The sequence below is a fragment of the Emydura macquarii genome, unplaced genomic scaffold, assembly GCF_026122565.2.
Source record: "Emydura macquarii macquarii isolate MOO-44397 ecotype Brisbane River unplaced genomic scaffold, CSIRO-AGI_Emac_v2 contig_267, whole genome shotgun sequence".
Taxonomy (NCBI): domain Eukaryota; kingdom Metazoa; phylum Chordata; order Testudines; family Chelidae; genus Emydura; species Emydura macquarii.
Window position 1 is genome coordinate 93,835 of NW_027130404.1, and position 23,816 is coordinate 117,650.

A 23,816-nucleotide genomic window follows, 5' to 3' on the forward strand; every position below is an offset into this window, starting at 1 on the left:
AAAACAAGAGGAAGATTCACAATCAGTCTGACAATTCCAAACACCTGACAGCAGCTGTTCAGCCAAATGTATCTCTAACTTACTTAAAGTACAGTGCTAAGTCTGTGGCAAGGATGGCTTGTTTTATCATTTTCAGTGTGGCCTTGTATTCTTCAATGGAAAGGTTGCTGAGAATCTGGTTTCCCTTTCCACAAAAAACAAAAAAAAACCCAAAAAAACAGTGTTAAGAATAAAACTTGGAACATATCACCAATTTATTACATTCCCGTCTAGATTCTGAATCACTTGAGTTCTTTTCTTGTAACTGATGTCTTCTTCCTACTCTGCTTTCTCTTACATCCCCCCTATGTGCCTGATAAAAACATACTACAGTATTCTTGACTAATGGCCAAAAGTGCTGTAGCAACACTACAGTAAATGACTGTACATTAGAATACTATAGTATTTTTTATGAGGGTCTATACAAAAGACAGAGCAGTCAGGAAGCAAAGACCCTTTCAAGTCTTTATTTCATCCCAAAGAGTTCATTTGCCACAAGCCACAATCTGGAGCTTCTTCTTTTTCCTCCAGTAGAGAGAGTGTAACAGACAAATAATTTTGCTTAGGAATTTGGGGGCTTAATCTAACATACTGTAAATAACCACATAAGACTCATTCCATTACAAAACAGCATGAAAAATAAATCATTGCACAAAAAGATATGTAAGATCCACAAAACCAAAGTATACTGGGGACGATGGGAAGAGATCACGTCTATATGTTTCCTAGCTTTTGTTCTGGCCCATCTGTAGCCAACATTTATTATTTTTCAGAACTGTTGTGTGCATGTGTAAGCAGGGATATACCTTAAAAGGCAAGCAGTACTGCCAGTTCAAACACAAGGGTTCATTAGAGGTCACAAGAGTGCCAACAAAGCTTCTTTTTTTCTTTGGTCCAAGGAAGCATGTACTCAGAATGAGAATAGCAAGGCTTCCCTTATCAGGAAATATTTGGAAGGGTTTGGTGCCTCTCAGAAGTGGGGCTATGATTTCAAAATGCTGTATTTGCCTTTTTGACCCAAAAAGGAATAAAGATCATTTAAGAATGTATAATTCTGGAATCTATCCAGAAACTAAAAATAAAAGTGAAATAGACTAGGACTTCCTTCAGTGCACACACAGAAGCAAGGCATTTACCGGACTATTCAGGATCATCAGGCACTGATCAAAATGGTGATGCTCCATGATTGAGTGGCAATACAGCTGAGCCAGTGGGTGTTCACTTCTGAGGAGTAAAAACATCACAGGGAGAAACCAACTTAAAGGCACCAATCACCCAGCAGCAGTATCCAACACAACTTATTCTCCTGCCCTCACCACTTCATTCCCTGTTGGTTCTCTTTTCCCCATCTTCCATGTGACTGGTCAAACAGAATAAATGCATTTAGAGAGATGGCTAGGGGAGCACAAATGCAGAAACAATGTAATTACTTTTTCAATACGCTGGCAGCTTTAAAGTTCTGGTTTTGATTTAAACTGGTATCTGTAGAGGCCACTAACACACAAGCAATGAGAAAATAATACAAGATTATTTAAGTGACAAGAGTCTAAGAGTGAAAAAGAAAAGGCAATGAGACAGGAAACTTCAAAAGAGAATTTTTTTATACACTTGCATTTACCTGTCAGGTAACTTCTTGAATAAGCTCTCTAGGGAGGCTGTTTTTCTGCAGCTACTGAGCTTGCAAGTAGCAAATGGCAACAGTGGCTTAATCCAAAGCCCACTAAAGTAAATGGAAAAGCTACTATTGACTACAGTAGGCTTTGGATCAGAGTCAATACCTACTTTGCTATTTTACTGACCCCACACCAATCATCTCTCTCATTCTGTTCCAAAATAAATTCTTTGATTTATAATGAACAAGCCACTGAGCTATCATTATTTCTCCTGTGATCAACAAAAAATCCAAGGAAAAATGGAGTGTGAGTTGTACAGCCCTCATTGTATCATTGATAGAACAAAAAGCATGAAATGAACTGTATGGATGCAAAGTTTAATCCTATTTCGTAATATAAAATATTGAGCTTATTGTGCTTACTAGTTTTGGATAAAATAGGGAAACTGCTTCTCTGATAGGGAAAATAGGGAAACTGCTTCTACATTTTCTTCCTCTGCCCCATTGCATAATGGGGTTCTTTGCTTCTATTACTGAACCTTGCAATCTCCTATTTTTAATCATTTGAACCTCCGCCTCCACATCACTGCCCACATCCCTTCAGCTAAGGCCTAGTCGGGATTTCCTCTGAAGCCTGTTTCATTGCAGACCCTGTATCAGGCACTGTAGTCACCTATAACCTGATCCTGCAAATCCTTACTCGTGAGTAATCCTTACTTAAACATACAGTTCCATGGGGCTACTTGCATGAGGAAAATTTACTCACATGATTAACTGGAACTGCAAGATTGTGCCCTCCTAGGAGACCAATGCAAAGGATTACGGGGCAAAGAGTGTGCGTGAGAGAGAGAGAGAGAGAGAGAGAGAGAGAGAGTGTATGTGTGTGTGAAAGAGACAGAGAGAGAGAGAGAATCCTTGGATGGGTGCCAATACATCTAGGGCAATTTTGCCTCCACCGAAGTCACTGGCAAAATTCCCATTGACTTCAGTGGGGCCAGGATTTCATCCTGAGCAGAAATGCACATATATATTTAAGGGAAGAAACAAGTTACATTCCCAACTACTGTACCAAATTGGGGCTAAGAGTGTTGCCTCCTCAGCATTCACAGACCCTGCTATTCTAGGAAGAAAGACACCAGTGGTGGGAATAAACTCAAGTTCCTAGCATGACCCATGCATGCATGGCATTTCTGTCAGGCCCACAAGCCAGGCCAAAGGACACAACTTCTTTATGAATACAATTATTTGATTATACAACTTTCTCTCATTGCCTTGCCTTCTTTACACACTAGTTTGAAAAAAACTGTGTATCTGCCAAGAGATTCTATAACCGAGTCCATTTCCTGTAATATGTGCTAGGAGGACAATTCCCTCATTTTTTTAAAAACCCTATTGCTCAAGAAAAGAACCTTGTGCCAAGTATTACTCCCCCTCTCCCAAGTGAAAGAAAGGATTAATCTCTGGTAAACTTTTTTACTTTTTACTTGGTTTCTACTAGCCTGAGGGATTTAAAAACAAAATCCCTGGAACTGTTGATAATGAAAAAATGTTATTAAGTTGTAATCAACTCTGTGGCATGTGTGAATGTTGGGTTTCACTGTCTATAACTTTTTCCCAGGACATTTTTGAAGAGCAGATGACGCATATCCAGATGTTTTCCAGGAAATTTATTTTAAAATAAATTAAGGAAAAACATAGCTAACTGGTTCCAATTACTGTTGGTCTGTGCGTTACTGGATTTCCCCCATTTGTAGGACAAATGACTGCATTTTAGGGTGGGTTTTTTTTGGTCTCATATATCACACCTGGATCAATTCTGAGCCCCAGTATTTGAGACCCAATAGGCAGGAATTTACTTAGTTTTTACTTATTTTTCTATATTTTCTCCCATTATTCCCAGTCTTCCCTCCCTCACACACACCTTTCCTCCTCTATGGGCTATCTTGACAGCACTTTACTTTAGTCTTGTGGGGCACAGTAAGTCACTTCCTCCAAAGTCAGCTTCAGCACTACTCTCCAACTCTGTCAGAAAGAGATGCTGAGAAATGCATATTATCTCTCTTCCCCAAATCTGGTCAGAATCAGACACTGCTGGGATATCTCAGTAATTCTTTTATAACTATATTTTCTATTCAAACTATTTATTTAATCAAAGCAGTAAGTAAAGGTCTCATCTATCTCCCATTCAACACAATGACAAAACATCCTCTGACTTCGGTGGTGCTGAATCCAGCCCTAAATATTTAGACATCAGTGGATTAAATTTTCAAAAGCACCTAAATCACATTTGAGCATAAGTCTCATTGATTTTCAAGGCCATGTCTACATTACGGGGACTACTGTGGCATAGCAATAGTGCCGGACCTATTCCACAGCCTACCCTATAGCATAGATGAAGATGATAAAAGGGGGTTTTCTATCACTGAGTGAAAGTAGCTACGTGGACTGCATCTACACCAGGGGTTAGGGTCAGTGTAGCTACAGTGCTCAAGGGTGTAGAGTGCTTTAAGATGGTTTGTGTAAGGATGGTTTCTAATTTAGAATACACTGTCAACAATATTTTATCTGTGAAGTTTCAGCTTTTGAATTCTTTACAAAATGTGTCCTTTTAGGGCCAGTTTTTGAAAGGGCTCCCAAACTGCATCTGCAAATGTGCACAAATATGTGCAAACTCAAAATATTTGAGCACATTTTAGATGACCCATTAAAAACGTGGGCTCCACTGAAGTCAATGGAAATCGTATCTTTGACTTCAGTGGGGCCAGGATTGCATCCATGGCCTTTAAAGGAGATTGGTAAAGGGAGTCTTTAATATAAAGGACATCAGTTCAAATTCAACCCAAGGTTTCGTAATACATTGTGACAGCAGATGCATTATGAAGACTGACGGCTTTTCTCTGAAGCACCAAGCACGGACATGATACTGGAATAGAATGACCATTGTCCATTTTGGTAGGGCAGTTCCTATGTTTGTATGAGGTGTTTCAAGGATGTGGTGAAGTAAATATTCTTTTGAATGTCAAAAATATTGAGAAACTGGAACCATGTACTACAGCAGAGACTTGTTAACTGCACATAACTCGCACATACAATCGTCTCTTTGAGGGGGGTAAATGGGATTTTAGTGGTGAATGGGCCTTGTTCTGGCCAAGTGCAAATGGTTGAACTGCACCCAAAGTTTTTATTTGGGGTCAGTGTATGATATTTGTGTGTGCATGGTTTGGCAATGCATTATCATTATCTGCAAAGGTGATTTGCAATTGGACTGATGTTTCTGTAATTACAATTCTAATCTTTAATTTATATTGATTGAATTGTCACTGACAGTTCCAAAATGATTTAAAGCTGATGGGCAAATTGATAAGAATATGAATTAAGGATCAATAGTTCCATATTGGTACCAAAATCAACACCACACAGTAGTATGGAATTAGAACGCATTTAACGTTATGAGATGAGACTTTCACTTCTTAATAAGTTTTAACATTCTATGCTGAGTTCATTCATTTGAACTTGTTACAGACTATTAAATGACCAGATTTATTTTACTTTCTGTAATTTTTTATTTAGCTTTACATTCTGTTTTGATTAATTAAACATACATTTTAAAGAAGTTTTAAATCTGTATTTTAGCTTAAGCAACCTGGCATTCAAAGAATTCATGAGAAACATGGATAGCTGATCAGTTAAAATTACTTAGTCACGGTGTGTTTATCCTAATGTTCTCAGATTTATTGATTTGCAAAGCTCATTAATTCACAAAGGTTCTCCCTGTCATTAGTGCACCATAGCAAGGTTCTACTCTGTCTAATTTTCTGGGTTTTTAAAATTAATTTCAGTGAAATTTAAAAAAAAATCTGTGCTCTTCCTTCCCCTCCCAACAGACTTGCTTACCTCTGTATATAAGAGTTATTCACCCCTCTGTGATCCAAATCATGGCTCAGTGCTGCTATCAGCAAAGCAAGTATCTCTAAGTCAGTCAGCTTCTTCTGTATGTAACAGGAAATAACAAGATGTCTGTTAGCTTTGCAATAGGGATTTGATACTAAATGCATTATGTCTCTTTTTTTGTCAACACATACCTTCTAAAACTTTATATGGTTTTAGTCATAATAGGACAATTAGTTTTCTCAAATGAATTAGACTTTTAAAGAATAGTTTGGTGTATTAAAAATAATGGGCTAGATTCTCATCTGCTGTAAAGCATAACAACAATACCTAGCTCTTATATAGTGCCCTTTACCTGTAGATCCCAAAATACTTTACAAAGGAGATCACTATCATTATCCCCACTTTTTTAATAGATGGAGAAACTGAGGCACGGAGAGGGGAAGTGATTTCCCAAGGTCACCCAGCAAACCAGGGACCATTCTGGGAACTGAACCCTTGTCTCCTGAGAGCCTTATCCACCAGACAACACTGCCTCAATGGAGCTATACCACTTTATATTAGCTTATATATATATATTTCAGTCAAAACCCCATCAGTTAATTATCTTTGGAGTGATCAGACGACAGAGCCAGATCAAATGTTTCATTGATCACTGGGCCAATAAAGGGATGGTAGTTTAAGGATCACAGAAAGCAAAATCAAACACACTCTGGTTCATTTTTAATGTACATGTTTCCATAACCCAGAACAGGGTTATCTGCCAGGAAGCAGGGGAAGGGGAGAGGTCACAGCTACTCGTCCCTGGCCATTTCATAATTCCAACACAGTTTAATACCATTTGATAGAAAGTTTATTTAAATCTGGCCAGTGAGAAACAGAAGCTAGGAAAAACTAAAGAACCACAGTATCTTCTGAATATGAGAAGAATAACACTGCACAACAATAAGGAACTGAAAATTTGGATCTCACTCCATTCCAACTGATGGCTATATGGCTAACTGTCATATATACTATTTGAAGAGTCATATTCATTCATATTCAGAGGGGCTGTTCCTACTTCTACAGGTGATGAACTCGATCTCTAGTGTGGATAGCAAACAAGTCTGGAAATAGCTGGCTTTGTGACTCTCTTAGGCAGATCTGTGTACCAGTGCTTGCTCTTCCTCCCCATTTTGGAACCAGAGAATACTGAGAGTATTCAAGACCACTTCTGATTCCAGGGCCCATGCCATTTCTTCTGGTTCTTGTTAATCAGGCTGGAATGTGTATAGCAATGAAGCGATTATAGACTAAGCAATGGGAGCTAAGAAGGTTCCAAAAACACTTGGCCCCAAGCTATTAAGATCATGAGAGATCTCCTGTCTGTGGAAGCTAAGCACAAAGTGAAAATGACGCATTCACTTTTTGCTGAACATGGAGGAATCCTATCTACGAAGAGCTTTGCCTCTACTCATTATTAGTGTTAGCTTTGGCTCTAAATAGAGACACTTATTTGTCCCAACAGAAGTTGTTGTAAAATGACACAAACCAGTTAATAACAAAGGTTCCTGAATTTTAAAAAGGTCATATTTGGTATTTGTGAAGAAAAACATTGTAGTAAGTTGACTCTTTTCTTCTGCACTTTCCTGACCAGTGATTGATATAAGCATAAAACTCAAAACATGCAATTAGTTAACTTAAAAATAAAGGACATGATCCTGTAGATGTCCAGGTTGTGCGAATCTATAGGATTTAATTCACAATAACTTTATATATTGCAGCAATAAATATAACTACACAAACTTCTATGTCAGATGGTGGAGAAAATAACTGGGGTCAGCCATTTTAGACTTGATTCTGACTAACGGAGGAATTGGCTGTGAATCTGAAAGTTTCTGAAGCAATTTAAGTGTAAGTGATCATGAAATTAGAGATTTCATGTTTCTAAGGAAAGGAAGGAGTGAGAGGAGGAGAATAATACCATATACTTCAAAAAAGCAGACTTTAGCAAATTCAGAGAACTGGAAGTAAGGTCCCATGGGAAGAAAATGTAAGGGAAAAAGGAGTTCAGGACAACTGGTCGTTTCTGAAAGAGACAATATTAAAGCCATAACAGCAAACTATCCCAATGCAAAGGAAAGATAGGAAGAATAGTAAGAGATCAATATGGCTCCGTAAGGAACTCTTCAGTGACCTGAAAATCAGAAAGGAATCCTACATGGAAACACGGACAAATTGCTATGGATGAGTTCAAAAGCACGAGTAAGTAGGGCAAAGGCAAAAAATGTGTTACAACTAGAAAAAGAGATAAAAGACAATAAGAAGAGGTTCTATAAATATATTAGGATTAAGAGAAAGATGAAGTAAAGTGTAGGTCCTCTACTTAGCAGGAAAGGAGTGCTAATAACAGATAACATCAAGAAGGCTAGGGTATTTAATGCCTATTTTGCTTCAGTTTTCACTAAAAAAGTAAATTATGATCAGCTACTTAACACAATATTAACAAGAAGGGGGAAGGAACACAAACCAAAATAGGGAAAGAACAGATTAAAAAATATTTAGATAAATTAAATATGTTCAAATCATCAGGGCCTGAAGAAATTCACCCTAGGATTCTTAAGGAACTAGCTGAAGCAATCTTGGAATGTTAGTGATTATCTTTGAGAATTCATGTAGGATGGGTGAGGTCCCAGATGACTGAAGAAGGGCAAACATAGCACATGTTTTTAAAAAAGGAAACAAAGAAGACCAAGGGAATTATAAACCAGTCAGCCTAACTTTGATACCTGGAAAGATACTGCAACAAATTATTAATCAAGCAATTTGTAAGCACCTAGATGATAATAGGGTGATAAGAAATAACAGCATGGATTGTCAAGAATAAATCATGTCAAACCAAACTAATTCCTTTTTTGACAAGATTACTGGCCAAGTAGATGGGGGGAAGATGTAGAAGTGATACATATTGATTTTAGTAAGGCAAAGTCCCACATGACATGCTCATAAGCAAACTAGGGAAATGTGGTTTAGATGAAATTACTATAAATTGGGTCCAAAACTGGTTAAAAAACCGTATTCAAAGAGCGGTTATTAATGGTTTACTGTCAAACTGGGGGATATATCTAGTAGGATCCACAGGGATCTGTCCTGGGTCTGGTACTATTAAATATTTTCATTAATGACTTGGATAATGGAATGGAGATATGCTTATAAAATTTATGGAGGACACCAGAATTAGCATTCAACCCAACCTTGACAAATTGGAGAATTGGTCTGAAATCAACACGATGAAATTCTATAAAGACAAGTGCAAAGTACTTAACTTAGGAAGAAAAATAAATCAAATGCACAACTACAAAATGCGGAATAGTTGGCTATACAGTAGTACTGCTGAAAAGGATCTGGGGGTTAAAGTGGATCACAAATTGAATATGAATCAATAATGTGATACAGCTGAAAAAAGGCTAATATCATTCTAGAATGTATTAACATCAGTATCATATGTAAGACATAGGCGGTAATGTCCCACTCTACTCGGCACTGGTGAAGCCTCAGATGGAATACTGTGCGCAGTTCTGGGCGCCATACTTTAAGAACATGTGGACAAGTTGGAGAGAGTCCAGAAGACAGCAACAAAAATGATAAAAGGTTTAAAAAACCTGACCTATTAGGAAAAGTTAAAAAAAATAGGCATATTTAGTCTTGAGAAAAGAAGATCGCGAGGGGACCTGATAAAAGTCTTCAAATAGGTTAAGGCCTGTTATAAAGAGGATTGTGATCAATTCTCCACTGAAGGTAGGACAAGATGTAATCAGCTTAATCGGCAGGAAGGGAGATTTAGGTTAGATATCAGAAAAAGCTTTCTAACTATAAAGGTAGTTAAATTCTGCAATAAGCTTCCAAGAGAGTTTGTGGAATCCCTGTCACTGGATGTTTTTAAGAACAGGTTAGACAAACGCTTGTCAGGAATGGTCTAGGTATATTTGGTCTTGCCTCATCACAAGGTGCTGGATTAGATAACCTCTCAAGATCCCTTCCAGCCCTACAGGATCCTGACAAAAGGAAGAAAGGAAGAAAGGAGAACAGCAGGATACGGACCATGGACTTCAGGAAAGCGGACTTTGACTCCCTCAGGGAACTGATGGGCAGGATTCCCTGGGAGGCTAATATGAGGGGGAAAGGAATCCAAGAGAGCTGGCTGTATTTTAAAGAGACCTTACTGAGGGCACAAGAGCAGACCATTCCGATGTGCAGAAAGAATAGCAAATATGGTAGGCGTCCAGCGTGGCTTAACAAAGAGGTCTTTGGCGAACTTAAACACAAAAAAGAAGCTTACAAGAAGTGGAAGCTTGGTCAGATGACTAGGGAGGATTATAAAAATACTGCTCGAACATGCAGGAATGAAATCAGGAAGGCCAAAGCACAATTGGAGTTGCAGCTAGCAAGGGATGTGAAGGGGAACAAGAAGGGTTTTACAGGTATGTTGCCAACAAGAGGAAGACTAGGGAAAGTGTGGGCCCCTTAGAGAATGAGGGAGGCAACCTAGTGACAGAGGATGTGGAGAAAGCTGAAGTACTCAATGCCTTTTTTGCCTCTGTCTTCACAGACAAGATCAGCTCCCAGCCTGCTTCACTGGGTTGCACAGAATGGGAAGGAGGCGAACGTCCCGCAGTGCTGAAGGAACAGGTCCAAGACTATTTAGAAGGATTGGACATACACAAGTCCATGGGGCTGGATGCAATGCACCCGAGGGTGCTGAGGGAATTAGCTGAGGTGATTTCAGAGCCATTGGCTATTATCTTTGAAAGCTCGTGGCAACAGGGGGAAGTCCCTGAGGACTGGAAAAAAGCAAATATAGTGTCCATCTTCAAAAAAGGGAGGAAAGAGGATCCAGGGAACTACAGACCGGTCAGCCTCACTTCAATCCCTGGAAAAATCATGGAGCAGGTCCTTAAGAAATCCATTTTAAGGCACCTGGAAGAGAGGAAGGTGACCAGGAACAGTCAACATGGATTCACCAAGGGAAAGTCATGCCTGACCAACCTGATTGCTTTCTATGATGAGGTGACTGGCTCTGTGGATGTAGGGAAGATGATGGATGTGATATACCTTGACTTTAGCAAAGCTTTTGATACTGTCTCTCACAGTATTCTTATCAGCAAGTTAAAGAAGTATGGGTTGGATGAATGGACTATAAAATGGATAGAGAACTGGCTAGAGCATAGGGCTCAACGAGTAGTGATCAATGGCTCCATGTCTAGCTGGCAACCGGTCACAAGCGGAGTGTCCCAGAGGTCAGTCCTGGGGCCGGTTTTGTTCAACATCTTCATTAATGATCCGGAAGATGGGGTAGATTGCACCCTCAGCAAGTTTGCGGATGACACTAAGCTGGGGGGAGTGGTAGATACCCTGGAAGGTAGGGATAGGATACAGAAGGACCTAAACAAACTGGAGGATTGGGCCAAAAGAAATCTAATGAGGTTCAAGAAAGAAAAGTGCAGAGTCCTCCACTTAGGAAGGAAGAATCCCATGCACAGCTATAGATTGGGGACTGATGAGCTAGGCAGCAGTTCTGCAGAAAAGGACCTGGGGGTAACAGTGGATAAAAAGCTGGATATGAGTCAGCAGTGTGCCCTGGTTGTCAAGAAGGCTAATAGCATATTGGGGTGCATTAGGAGGGGCATTGCCAGCAGGTCGTGGGAAGTGATTATTCCCCTCCATTCGGCATTGGTAAGGCCACATTTAGAGTATTGTGTCCAGTTTTGGGCCCCCCCAATACAAAAAGGATGTAGACAAGTTGGAGAGAGTCCAGCGGAGGGCAACAAAAATGATTAGGGGGCTGGAGCACAGGACTTATGAGCAGAGGCTAAGGAAACTGGGCTTGTTTAGTCTGCAAAAGAGAAGAATGAGGGGGGATTTGATAGCAGCCTTTAACTACCTGAAAGGGGGTTCCAGGGAGAATGGGGCTAGGCTGTTCTCGGTGGTGGCAGATGACAGAACAAGGAGCAATGGTCTCAAGTTGCAGTTGGGGAGGTCTAGGTTGGACATTAGGAAAAAGTTTTTCACTAGGAGGGTGGTGAAGCACTGGAATGGGTTACCTAGGGAGGTGGTGGAATCTCCATCTTTAGAGGTTTTTAAGCTGAGGCTTGACAAAGCCCTGGCTGGGATGATATAGCTGAGGTTAGTCCTGCTTTGAGCAGGGGGTTGGACTAGATGACCTCCTGAGGTCCCTTTCAACTCTAATATTCTATGATTCTATGATTTTTATGATTCTCATGTCAAGTTCTGAAGTTTTCAAAGAAGATGTATTGACTTCAGTGGAGACATTCCAGACTGACACAGGTCTTACTGAAATCAAAATTGAGTCTGTGCAAGTGTTACAGTACTTAGTTAATTAAAAGACTCTTAGGGTGAAAACACTCAAACATACCTGAAGTTTACCCGATTTTAAAGCAGCAAACATACATTGGGCTGTGTTAAAGGCATGTCTCCAATTGTGATATGCAACATTTTTTCGATAATTTTTCTTCACACTTAAAATCCATCTGCAAAGAACCTTTAGTAACAAACAGTATCATTCAGTTCCATGCAAAATACATTATAACTTTATTCTTTTCACACACAAAAAACTTACTGAAAATTTAATGTGGAAAGATTTTCCATTTTACTTGTCTTCAGTAAAATTTAATTTTGACACACTTTTATGTGACAATATGGATAAGGAAAATCTACCTACTTAGTTTCTTAACTTAGCTTTCCCACTTCCAAAACCTACTGTTTGCTGAAAAATTCATAGGCAATTGCAGCTTTGTTTTATTTATTATGGGGACACCTGTATTAAGTAAACCAGTCCAGGATATGAACCAATGGCTAAATTATTATCCCAGGTACACTAGTGTAGACCCAGAATTATGCTGATGTAACTGAGTGAAGAATTTGTTCACAGTATTTACGTGTTCACCAGAACCTGTTTCATTTAAAATTAGAGGGATCTCTGAGGGTTGTTTGGAAAAGTGGATTGAAAAGGAATATGAGCTCTTTCCTCATACCAGATTGGATCAATGCATAAGAAGAGACACATGGACCTTGAAAAGCATGTAATATGATATAAAGGCTTTTAATGCTTATCATATTGTTTGTTGTTATTATTTATGCAGAACCGTGTAAGGTGTTTTAGAGAACAAAAAGAAATGGATTTTTCAGTAGTTTTATGAAAGCGAAAGGTATAAAAGCCAGATCTTCACATGGTGTAAATTGATGTAAATCTGTTGGCCTAAAAAGAGCTCTGCTGATTTATGCCAGTTAAGGATCTCGACATCAGTTTGTTTTTAAGAGAATTTTAGTGCTCCTGCAAAATGTGTCACATGGACAGCAATGGAAAACTAACATAATTCATCTGCAAAAAAGAGCAATGAGCAAAAGGCCAGAGCAAAGTAAGCTGCTACCCTGCCAATATGCTTTAATCTGATTATGGAGGGATCAGGGCTGATGAGAAAAAATGGCTCAATTTTCCATGTCCATTAATGCCTTAGTGTCTCTGTTAAGGGTCCCAACATGGGTGCCAGTTGTAGTGGTGGAATTTTTATGATGCAGACACCTGTACATTAGGAACCGGATTCGGTCCAACTCATTATATGAGATGGTAAGGACTTTCGGTCTCACTTTCAGCCAGCTTCTATCTGAACTGGAAGATATGCTTTAGTTAGGCACAAGTAATTGGGCTCAATGCGGAGGTAACTGGGTGAAGTTCTACAGCCTGTGGTATATACAAGAGGCCAGATTAGATGATCTAGTGGTTCCTTCTAACCTTAAATTCTAATAATCTGAAACTATATCAATCCAGGAACTGATGATCTAGGGTTAGTGGTTCTCAAAGTTTTTGTATTGGTGACCCCTTTCACATAACAAGCCTGTGAATGCAACTCCCTCATCTCCGTGGGTGCCTGCCCCTGGCTCCCATAAGCTCCCCATTCCCCCTTCACCCCTAACCTCTGTGGGCTCCCCACTCCCCCTTCGCTCCTAACCCTTGCAACCCCCTCCTGTGCCCACCTGGGGAAACAGACCTTCATGCACAAAGTGACTGGTATTGCTGCTCACTCCCACCTCAAAAGCTGCTCCTCCACGCATCCTAGAGGGCTTTGGGCGGGGGAGAGTGAGGAGCAATGTCAGGGCTCCCTGCTTTTAGGTCATTTTCCCCACTTGGGCAACGTAAAGGGAGGGTGGAGAACAGCAGCTCCTGATGCTCACCTCACAGCACTGCCCAGGTGGGGAAAGTGACCTGGATGCAGGAAGCCCTGGCGTTGCTTCTTGCCCCCTCACCTCACAGTCTCCTGGGGGGGATTGAGCAGTATCTGTGTATCACCGCTTGCCCCTTTCCCCCATGTTCCTCCATTAAGAGGAAGCATGGAGGCTAACAGTCCCATGCTTGGCTGGGGTTGGGGCTCACAGCTCGTGATCCCTACATAACCACGTCACGACCCCCTAGTTAGAGAACCAATAATCTAGTTGAAAGACTCTGTATCTCACTACCAATCACACCAGCTACCGTCCCCCAAATTAGTCTTTCATCCTAAAATTGGGCGTGGTGGGTGTGTTGAAGAGCATATAAAACACAGACATACACCCATTTTTTAAATAGTTGTCTGATGTTTTCCCTTCACATGTAAATAAGCATTGTGCAGTATCCATACCTCATGTTTCATTTGGAAATTCTGCACCAAGTTAAGATCTGTGAACATTCGAATTGAACACAGTGTTGTCTCCAAATCGGAAAGCTCAAAGTCACTGAAATAGAAGTCGGTTAGCTTGAGAGATTGTGCAGATGGCACAACAGCCGCCTGCGGGAAAATAAAAGAAAACAAACTGAACATTGATAGTTAGAAAGTATGGAATAATCACATCTTTTTGCATCAGGAGAACATCAGTATTCTGCTAAAATTTACAGTGTATTGTACTGTATTGTATTGCATTGTACTGAAAGCTGGTGACGACATTCACTCGATTATCTGTCTCTGTCCTGGTTTGTTCAATGATACTCTTGTCTGGTTCTTAAAATTAATGCAAACTTATCCACAAGCCAAAATTATAAAAAAGGTTACTTGGATCATGTAAGTTACACAGGACAACATCATGCCATTGATCTTTAAGCAGGTTTTAGTTGCAACCTTCTAACATGCTCTATTGAAAATATGCAAATGTTCAGAGGCTTGTGAATTAGGGACAGCAAAAGGCACTTCTGTGACCATAGGATCCTGCCAAATTTCAAGTTCCTGCTCTAAATCCTGGAAGCACTAGACCTAAACAAAGAACAGCTGGAAACTGCTTTAAAATGGATCAAACTATCTATTTTCCCCAACCTCATTCTCAGAAATGGCTGAAACTGTACTGCTGAAATGTTGGGGGAAAAAATCACAGCGAGGTGGACCTTTGGCATGGAAAATTTCAGCTCCACCCAGGACAACCTAACTTTCAAAATTTGGTACTACATTTAGCACTAACTATGTCTCCATGTTTCACATTTTTAGTTTCTTTATACAGCTGTGAAATTCATTAAATAAGCCTCTTTGCAGCATCTTTAGGGCCTTTACATTCAAGATGTTAGAAATAAATAACAAGATGAATGATGCAGAATCTGGCACTATAATCCAAAAGCTTGTACCAGTTCTTTGTAACAAATAAAAAAGGCAGGATTTTCCAAGGCAATTCCCTTTCAGCTGTTTCAGCTATACATCTATTGAAGTGTTTTAAGAATCAGATAAAAATCAAAACAGTGAAAGAAAAAAAGGAGGTCTTTTACTTTTGTAATTATTGAAGTCCAGGCATATTTCTAGTAACACTAGTACTACTTGTAATCATGCTGCTCAGCTCTCTCTGGGTAGAAATGACATCGTTCTTTCACAGCCACATTTGCTTTCTTCTCACTTTTCTGCTGTGTATTACATCCAAAATGTAGAGTTATGAAACTGAGGTTATGGAAACTGGTATTTAAGCTAAAAAAGGATCTTACATTACTATAAACCTCTTTCCCTAATAGTTGTGTCTCTAATTTTGGATTCACCTAGTATCCCATATTTGGGTCTTTGGTAGGTGAAAGGGCCATGCTGCCAATATTCTCCGTAGGAAATAATACAACCACTTGGGAAGCCTAATGGCTACTCAAAAGATAACTCCAAATGCTACAGCTTTTTCACATAGTTTCTCAGTGCAAATAAAATGATTTAGTGAACTAGGACCACTATTTAACTTTGCCTCTCTTGAATTGTCAAGCTCTTCCACTTCTAAAATGTTGATAATAAATACATTACATCATAACATTCATGACACCTCATTCAAAATAGTTAAAGAGGAAAAAAAGTAATTCTGCAATCAGTGTAATTTTCTGATTCTCAGAATGGGAGATTGTGATCTTTTTCCTCAATAAATTAACATCCCCTCCTGTGAGACATTTCAACTGTCTGGAGGCATATAACACAGAGGATATGAGCCTGACTGTCTCCAGGGGTTGGAATTTGCATGATTTTAATAATGCAGAGTGTAGTGGCTTGCTATATCATTACCATCCTTCCAGCTTTGTATCAACTCTCCCCCTAGCTATACCAAGTGAAGCAAACACAAAGTTTTTGCAACCAGACCTTTCATGAGGTAAAAGGATGGATGTACACAGCAGGAGCACAGCACAACATTTTCTCATGCCTGCATTCTGACCTCTTCTATAATTTATCTCTTTCTATTCATTGATCTCCTGCCTTTGATGCCCACATGGGAAGAAGAGCAACAAGCTTCTCCCCAACCGAGTGATGGAAACAATTTTCTAGCTATACATCCAACACTGTAACCTGGTTATTTCTCCTTTCAGTTCCCAGAGACAACAGAGTCCCTTCACCCCCCTTTCATTGCATGAAAGACATTTTAACAATTGTTCCTAGCCTGTACTATTAAACTACACTTTATCTTCTAAATGTAGCATTAACCTCCCAAACTCCCACTTCTTTCATTCAAGATGCTCACTTTTTCCACCTCAGCAAAATGACAAAACGGCACAGGATCAAGAAGGAAAAAAGAGGAACTACCACTACCTTTCTCTGCGTAACTGTAGTGCAGTGAGCTAGCCTATAACTGCTGTTGCTTACTGTATGTGTTTTGATAATTTCTGGAGGCCCCAGGTAGGGACTTCAATCATAGGCAGCTGGTGAAATTATCTTTGAGGGGAGCTGAGTGAAACTGTCAGACCTTGTTCTCCAGTGTGTGTGTACGGGTCGCTCTCTCTATCCTGGCCCAGTGTGGAGGAGAGGCCCCGATGAGTGTGGGACCCAAGGACTTCTTGATGCCAACTGGCAGAGGGCATAGGAGTACTTAAGGGTTACAGAGATCTCCTGGGTCTGGTGTCTACATACTAGTCTGCCAAAGAATGTTCATGTAAGTTCTCTAATGAAAGCCTGTGACACACTGGACATCACAGTGAGATGCTGGTATGGAAAAAATGTGAGGAGGTATGGAGAGATACTAAAAATTATGTTCTGTTTGTTAAGGCAGGTCACCAAAAGGTGATCCATATACTCCTGTCAGGAAGGGGAAGAGATGTTTATACCTCTCTGGCTGGTCATCTGCAATTTGAGTATTGTATGGTCTTCAAGGGATCCCCATTCACAGTCTGAGCAAAATGCTAATCAGCAGATTGTGGGGGCTTCAGGACTAAACAAGACAGCAGGGTCCATTTAGAAGAAAAGCTAATGAACTTTTGGAACCATAGCTAGAGTGTAGATGAACCCCCAGCATTCCTTCAGTCTGTGAGGACAAGTCACCAGCAGGCTTGGTCTCATGAAAGGGGGATCTCAGCCAACCTGGTTGAAAATACTGGGGAAAGGAGTTGGGGTAAGCCATCCTGTAAGAATTAAGTTTAGGCTCTAGCATGTTATGATTTTGTTTTACAGATAACCATTTGTTTCCAATATTCTTCTTTCCATCACTTGAATTTCTATTCTTTGATAATAAACTTATTCTTGTTTTCACTATAAAATATCTAAGTGCTGTGTGTTAAGGGGAGTGATGAGTTGGACTTAAAACTGATAAGCTGGGGTGTACTTTAGCAATGAAATTTATGAGTCCTGTGCGTGCTCAGTGGAACAGGGGCACTCAGAAGGTTTCAAGGGCTGGTGTGTGTCTATTGTTTGCCTGCAGAGGAACAGCAGAGACCATAGGGCTGAGAAGGGAGTACTTGTGCTGCCTGTGGCCGGGGTTGTCAGAAAGCTGACCCCTGGGAGGTATAGGTAAGGCTCTTTCACACTAAGATGCCACACGCTCCTGGATACCCTTGAGAAATGTTACAAGGGGGTGTTGGAGAGTGAACCCACCATGCACTCATCCCGGCAGGGGCAGTTCCTGCAGAGCTGGGCCTGGCTCCCCACTCCAGCCCATTGACTCTTGCTGTGGTGGGCTTGTAACCATCTGCCCACCCAAAGCAGACAAGGTGAGGGAGTGCAGAGGAGGGAGGAGAATGGTCACCAGACCCAAAGTCACCCCAAAGTGAAAATGGGATGCTGATGCCAGGGCTAACGGGGTGAGGAGCGCTGCAGAGAGTTGCTGGAGGAGCCATAAGGGACTGGAGCAATTGTTGGATGGAAGAGGGGGTTGGTGCAGCCAGGAGGTGGGGACATTTAAAGTGATATCTAGGGGAAATGGACTTGGATGTTGGGGGGCAGCAGAAGTTCCCTGGAGGGGAGTAAGGGGTGGTAGAACGACAGGGGGCAGGAGTGAAAGGGGTGGTTGGGGGGAGGGAAGTGGTTTGGGGATTGGGAAGTAGGAGAGGTTTTAAGCAGGGGTTTTATTGGGGGTTTGGGGTGAACAGTGGTGGGGGAGGGTATGTGGGGCTTTGGAGGGAGGGTTTGGGCAGGGTGATATTTCTGGGGCAGTTGTTTGGGAGGATTGTGTGAAAGGATGGGTTTATTTGGAGAGACGAGGGGTGATGGGATGGGTGAGCACTGTGGCAGGAGAATGTGGTTTTGTGGAGTCTGGGTTTATTTGGGGATGGGGCAACAGGGGGCTGTATGGGTTTAGGCAGGAGTTGGGGGCTTGGTCAGGTATTGGGGATTATTTGGAGGGGCTGTGGGAGGGGTTAGGGTCTGGGATCACAGGGAGCTCTGTGGCAGTGCTAGTAGCCACAGCTGGCCATGGCTGCATCTGGCTTCCCTCCTTCACAGCCCCTTTTCCCTCCATCTCTGTTCCTTCTGTCCCACCCACTCCTTTCTTCCTCACTGTCACCAGCCCCAGCTCTGCTGGAAGGAAAGGAACAGACTCATCACCACCACGATAGGAATGGAGCCTAGCTAGCTGGGCACTTGATGTACTTGGGAAGGACTCTGCCTACAGCTTGGGCCCTGTAGACCTACCTCACCGCTTACTACTGGGCTCCAATGACTTTCCTCGCTTCTCCTGCTGCTGGGCAACCAGGCAGTGGCAAAGTGGCTCACATTTGGGGGTTGAGTCCCCTCTAGCCCTAGCTACCTGCCGCCTATGACTCCAATGTGCTAACAGCTCAGCACATGAAGATGGGTGCAAAAATGCATGTCTTCCAGTGACTATTTACACATGGCTTCAGGGAAGTAACCCTGTTCAGGACAGCACTCAAGCATGGGCTTAAGTACAATCATAAAATAGAACAGACTTATGCCCATGCCTTCCCAGATCAGGATCTTAAACAGATTAAAAGTAGAAACAGAGCTGTTCTTCCTTGCCCTAGACAGAAATACACATTCCTAAGGCAAAGTATAAGTTCAGATTTCGGAACAAACATTTACCCTGTATTTAAGTTAAAACTGGGCCCAGGAACATTGACTTCCAACCAACTTAAAATGACCCACTTGATTTTGAGAGTTGTTTGACTTACAGTGCCCCAAAAGCAACTGCCAACTCCATCAATATACAGAATCACCAGATGGCTTCAGAAAAATATGATAAACATGATGACAGTTCAGTTTTTTTGCCATTTCAAAGTGTTTTATTTAGTTGCTAAAAATGTAATTGAACTAAGAAAAAATGCGTTCATGAGTGTACATCAGAAATGGTGTTTGGGGACTACAGATTTTTAAAGGTGGTTTTTTTTTTTTTTTTAAAGAAAGAGCAAGGTCTTACCCCAGTTTTAAGAATAAAGCTTCTGTTGATGCATCATATAATGGACTGTAATACTACACCTCTAACTATTTGAAAATTACTGGCATGGTATTTGGAGGTCTACAATCATTTTAGATGAAAACATCCACCTGGCAATTGTCCTAGGTGTCAGTTTTCCTTTTTAAATGCACTGCAGCAATTTGTATGGTCAGTGTATTACCTCGCTCATCTGCAACCTCTTCCATGGCTTCCATCCTCTCTCAGAGGTCTCAGAAGGGAGTTTGGGACGACCATTCTTCTAAACCTAGGATTTTCTCATGTGGCGTGTCATAGAGCTCTTATCTTGTGCCCCCCTCTTGTTAAATGTGTATATGCAGCCATTGGAAGAATTTGTTATGAGTCTTGGGGTACAATGTTTTCAGTATGCTGGTGACACCCAGCTCTTTATCTGAACTTCATCTCACACATAAGGCTGCCAAATGCCTTACCCGATGTTTGGTAGGGATACAAACCTAGATGAGGACTAGCTGATTGAAGCTGACCTTAAATCATTTTAGACAGACTCGTATCTGCTGGGTTCAGTATGCCTCCAGATAGTATTACAATAGAAGTGGTGTTGATGAGATGGGATAAGCAACTGAAGGCATGGCAAGGATCATATCTGGTCCTTTAATTGAGAGTGTGAGCCCACCATTTGTGACTCCAGTTAAAGATCTGGGGCATTATTGGATCCCAGCTGCTGTTAGATGAAAGCAGTGACTGGGAGAGCTTCTTTGACCTTGCCAGGAGACTGAGACCATTTCTTCTGGTTGTGAACCTTGCTACCAGGATTTGTGCCATTGCCTCCTTGAGATTAGACTACTGCAATGTGCTTGACATGGGGCTACATCCTAAATCAACTCAGAAACTGATACTAGTGCAGGAGGTGGCAGCCTCTTTGGCAAATGGGCTTTCCTGCTGTGAGCTCTGTGATTTTCAGTGGATGCTCATAGGGCACCCAACCCTGGAGGCTTCAGCTCAGGTGGCGAGTTTGAATCTCTGCTGGAGCCACAACATCCAGCCTGCTATTTTTAGCATGCTAGCTCGAGTGTGAGTCTGTCTACCCAGGCTGAGAGGCTCACTCCCAGCTGCAGTGCAGAAACATACCCTTGAAGCCTCACGTCTTGCCAATGACCTACAGTTCACAGTGTGAAATACTGAAATTCAAAAAATAAACTGGAAAAATTGAGAAATTTTTCACGAAACACATTTCTCCATTTTTCAACCAGCTTTAGAACTAGTCAGAATGTTTTGAACTTTCATGACATTTCAAACTTTGAAGGAAAAAAATTCCAATAATTTCTCCCCTTTTTTGGAGCGATGCCAGCTTTTATCTATAAAGATCTAAGGCATTTGGGATCACCTTAGGTGAGAAACCACACCTCTCAGTGTGAGGCTGCCAGAGCTACAGTCAGTAGCAGAGGCACTCAAACTGGAATCCCCTATACCTGGCCAACTTTAAAAAAGAGGAAGCTGCTGGCAGGGCCTTTTCTATCAGGAACCCGGCACTCTGGAGTCAACACCCACCCTTGCTCACAATAGCACAAACATGCTGGCTTTCAGTGCATACTGCAGATTCAATCTCTTTTCCAGGCTTTTGGAGAGTGAAGGTGAATGCTCTGTAGACTGGTGTCTGTGGTTGGTGTGTCTTATATTTTTCCATTTGTGGTTTTGGGGAGGCTGTAGTTATTTTTGTTTGTACTGGTTTGATTGTGTTTTTAACTTATGACAGAGGCACCAGAGCTTTGGTATATAAAAACAGAACAGAAAACTCTCTCTCTCTCTCTTTTGTACAAATCATCATAAACAAGCAAACATTGGCATGCTCCATGGTGCTCATCACATTATGAATTATGACTAGCAGAAAGTCTATTGATTTTGCTGGGGTTCTTCTCTCTTAAAAAAATAATAGTTCCTCCAAGAAGATGTTAAATGCAATAAAAAGAGTGATTATTTAGAATATTATTCAAATCCCAAATGATGAAATACAAAACAGAATACACGTTTTCTTTTTGACATCATCTACCACTATTGTGTGCAGTTTCATTCTTTTATTCACTTAAAGAAGGCTCACTGGAAATAAAGATCTGTTTCACAAAGTAGCAAGACTGACAGAGGTCTATTACTGCCTGCAATAGGAAAGTCGAGCAGGCTAGCAACCAGGGTACTACAATTTCTACAGAGGGGAAACAGTTCATTACTGGTCTCTCAATTCTGAGACAGCCACCAGATGGTTGGGAGGAAACTAGCCATGGGCAGCTTCCGCAGAAGGCCTATGCTATAGCACAGCTTGTTATGCCACCTAATAGGTGTTATTATTTTACATTCTCTAGTGCACACGAGACTAACAGCATAAGTGCCAAGTTCAAGGAAAGTGGAAAAAATCAGCTCCAGTTGAAGTCAATGGGAGCTGTGAGCCTCAGACGGAAGGCCAAATTTGTCCCTGACATTGTTTTAATAAAAAAATCTAGGAAGCATTTCTGAATTTAGCAAACTTGGCTTTTGTTTTAAAATTCTTGACTTCAATTACTACCATTGACCTCAAACTTATTCTTGGTGTCAGAGAGGGGAGCCAGCATTGGAGTGAATCCAAACAAAAGTTTGACATGTGTAGGAGTTAGGTAAACCAAGCCATAACCAAGGCATTGGCAGAGTTGGGAGCAAAATATAGAACAGAGAAAAAGTTAGCTGAGAAGCAAACAGGAGAGTGCAGCATGGGAGCTGTTGAGATAACAGAATCCCTTGACACTAAAGGTTCCAAGAAGTGAAGAGACACTCCAAAGTATGAAACATAATTTGCCATAACAGTAATAATACTTTACACTTCCATAGCACTTTCCATCTGAGGCTCTCAAAGCACTTTGCAGTCATTGATGAACTATTAAGAATGGCAAATGAAGGATCAAAATCAGTCTGGTGTAGGACATACACAACTGATGAAAGAACATAAGGGACACTCATGTTGAAATATAAGCTGCTCTCTGATATGGAGGAAAGATGGAGGGGCTTGAATGGCAGATGAAGTCATTGAAAAGAAAGTCACAAAGAAAGAAACTGGAAAGAGACAAAAGGCATCTTCAGGAAAAAATAAGATAATTTGAGAGGGGAGGCTTAAAAGCTGTAAGAAGAAAAGATAATGCACAAAAGAGCTATTTTAACCGTTGTGCCTGCTGTCAGTATTCTGTCCTCAGACTAAGAACCCAACAGAGATCAGCAGTCCAATCAGTGATCAAAAGGCAAGCCCTGAATGGAAGCCACTAGAAAGAAGAGGCATGTTATCCTGATTGATGTCTCTGTTGGGGAAAAGTGGCCCAAGAAAGTGTAGTCAACAAAGAAAACACAATCATTGCCTTCTAGGGACTAGGACAGTAGGTATCAAAGACAGGAGTACTCTACCAGACACAGAAGAGACAGGAAAGGAAAAGAGATAGAGGGATGGCCTTAGATAAATTTGAAGTAATTCTAATGATAACGAGCTTCAATTGTATAATGAAGAATGTGGTGGTTGAGTTCTTCAGGAAAGGACAAACAGCAGGCATCAGCAAGAGGTCCCAGGACTGGAGGAGAGTGAGAATGAAACATGCCTTCAACTGTTAGATACAGTTACTCATGGGGTAGTGGATGTTAACTATGGAAGTACACAATGAGCAAAGTAGAGGAATACAGTAGTTGTATTATTTTAGGTAGAGCTGATAGAAAAACAACATTTCTGTCCTGTGGAAATTCTGATATTTCAACATTTGTTTTCATCCCAAAGCAGATAAAAACTTGAACTATAAAAAGCATTTTGTCGAATGAAAAGTTATCAAAAATTTTGATCCAGAAATATCAAAAAATTTCATTTTGGGTTGATGTTACATTCTAAATCTGCCTGAGCTGTTATGGTGCCTCATGGAAGCGGTAGTTTCAGACCCCAATGCCCCCCATTCTCTGTATAGGTCTAGCTACCTTGCTAGACTACATTTCGCATGATGCACTGCAGTCTTTCCATGTCCCATGATGTACCGCTGAAGCTCGGCAACAGATTTATTTTCATTGTAACTTAGGCTCCTAAGTAACACAGGCACTTCTGAAAATGTTACCCTGCATGTTTAGGAATCATGTACTCATAAAGGACTGTCCTTCATTGCTCCATATATTAACAAAGCAT

General features: G+C 41.0%; 1 protein-coding gene across 4 annotated transcripts in view; it reads right to left on the minus strand.

The window, feature by feature from the left end:
• Positions 1–23,816, minus strand: part of PDE5A (phosphodiesterase 5A) — a 108,123-nt gene that overhangs the window by 19,396 nt on the left and 64,911 nt on the right. For 3 of the 4 annotated variants that reach the window (XR_010919885.1, XM_067549354.1, XM_067549371.1), the window contains exons 12-16: positions 14,212–14,358; positions 11,952–12,077; positions 5,546–5,640; positions 1,176–1,263; positions 84–184 (exon numbers count right to left, since the gene is read on the minus strand). Coding sequence is in view for 3 of the 4 variants with exons in the window: in XM_067549354.1 (XP_067405455.1) it covers positions 84–184; positions 1,176–1,263; positions 5,546–5,640; positions 11,952–12,077; positions 14,212–14,358 (557 nt within the window). In the remaining variant the exon portion in view is untranslated. The remainder of the gene's footprint in view (positions 1–83; positions 185–1,175; positions 1,264–5,545; positions 5,641–11,951; positions 12,078–14,211; positions 14,359–23,816) is intronic. The other variant, XM_067549363.1, reaches the window with a different exon arrangement.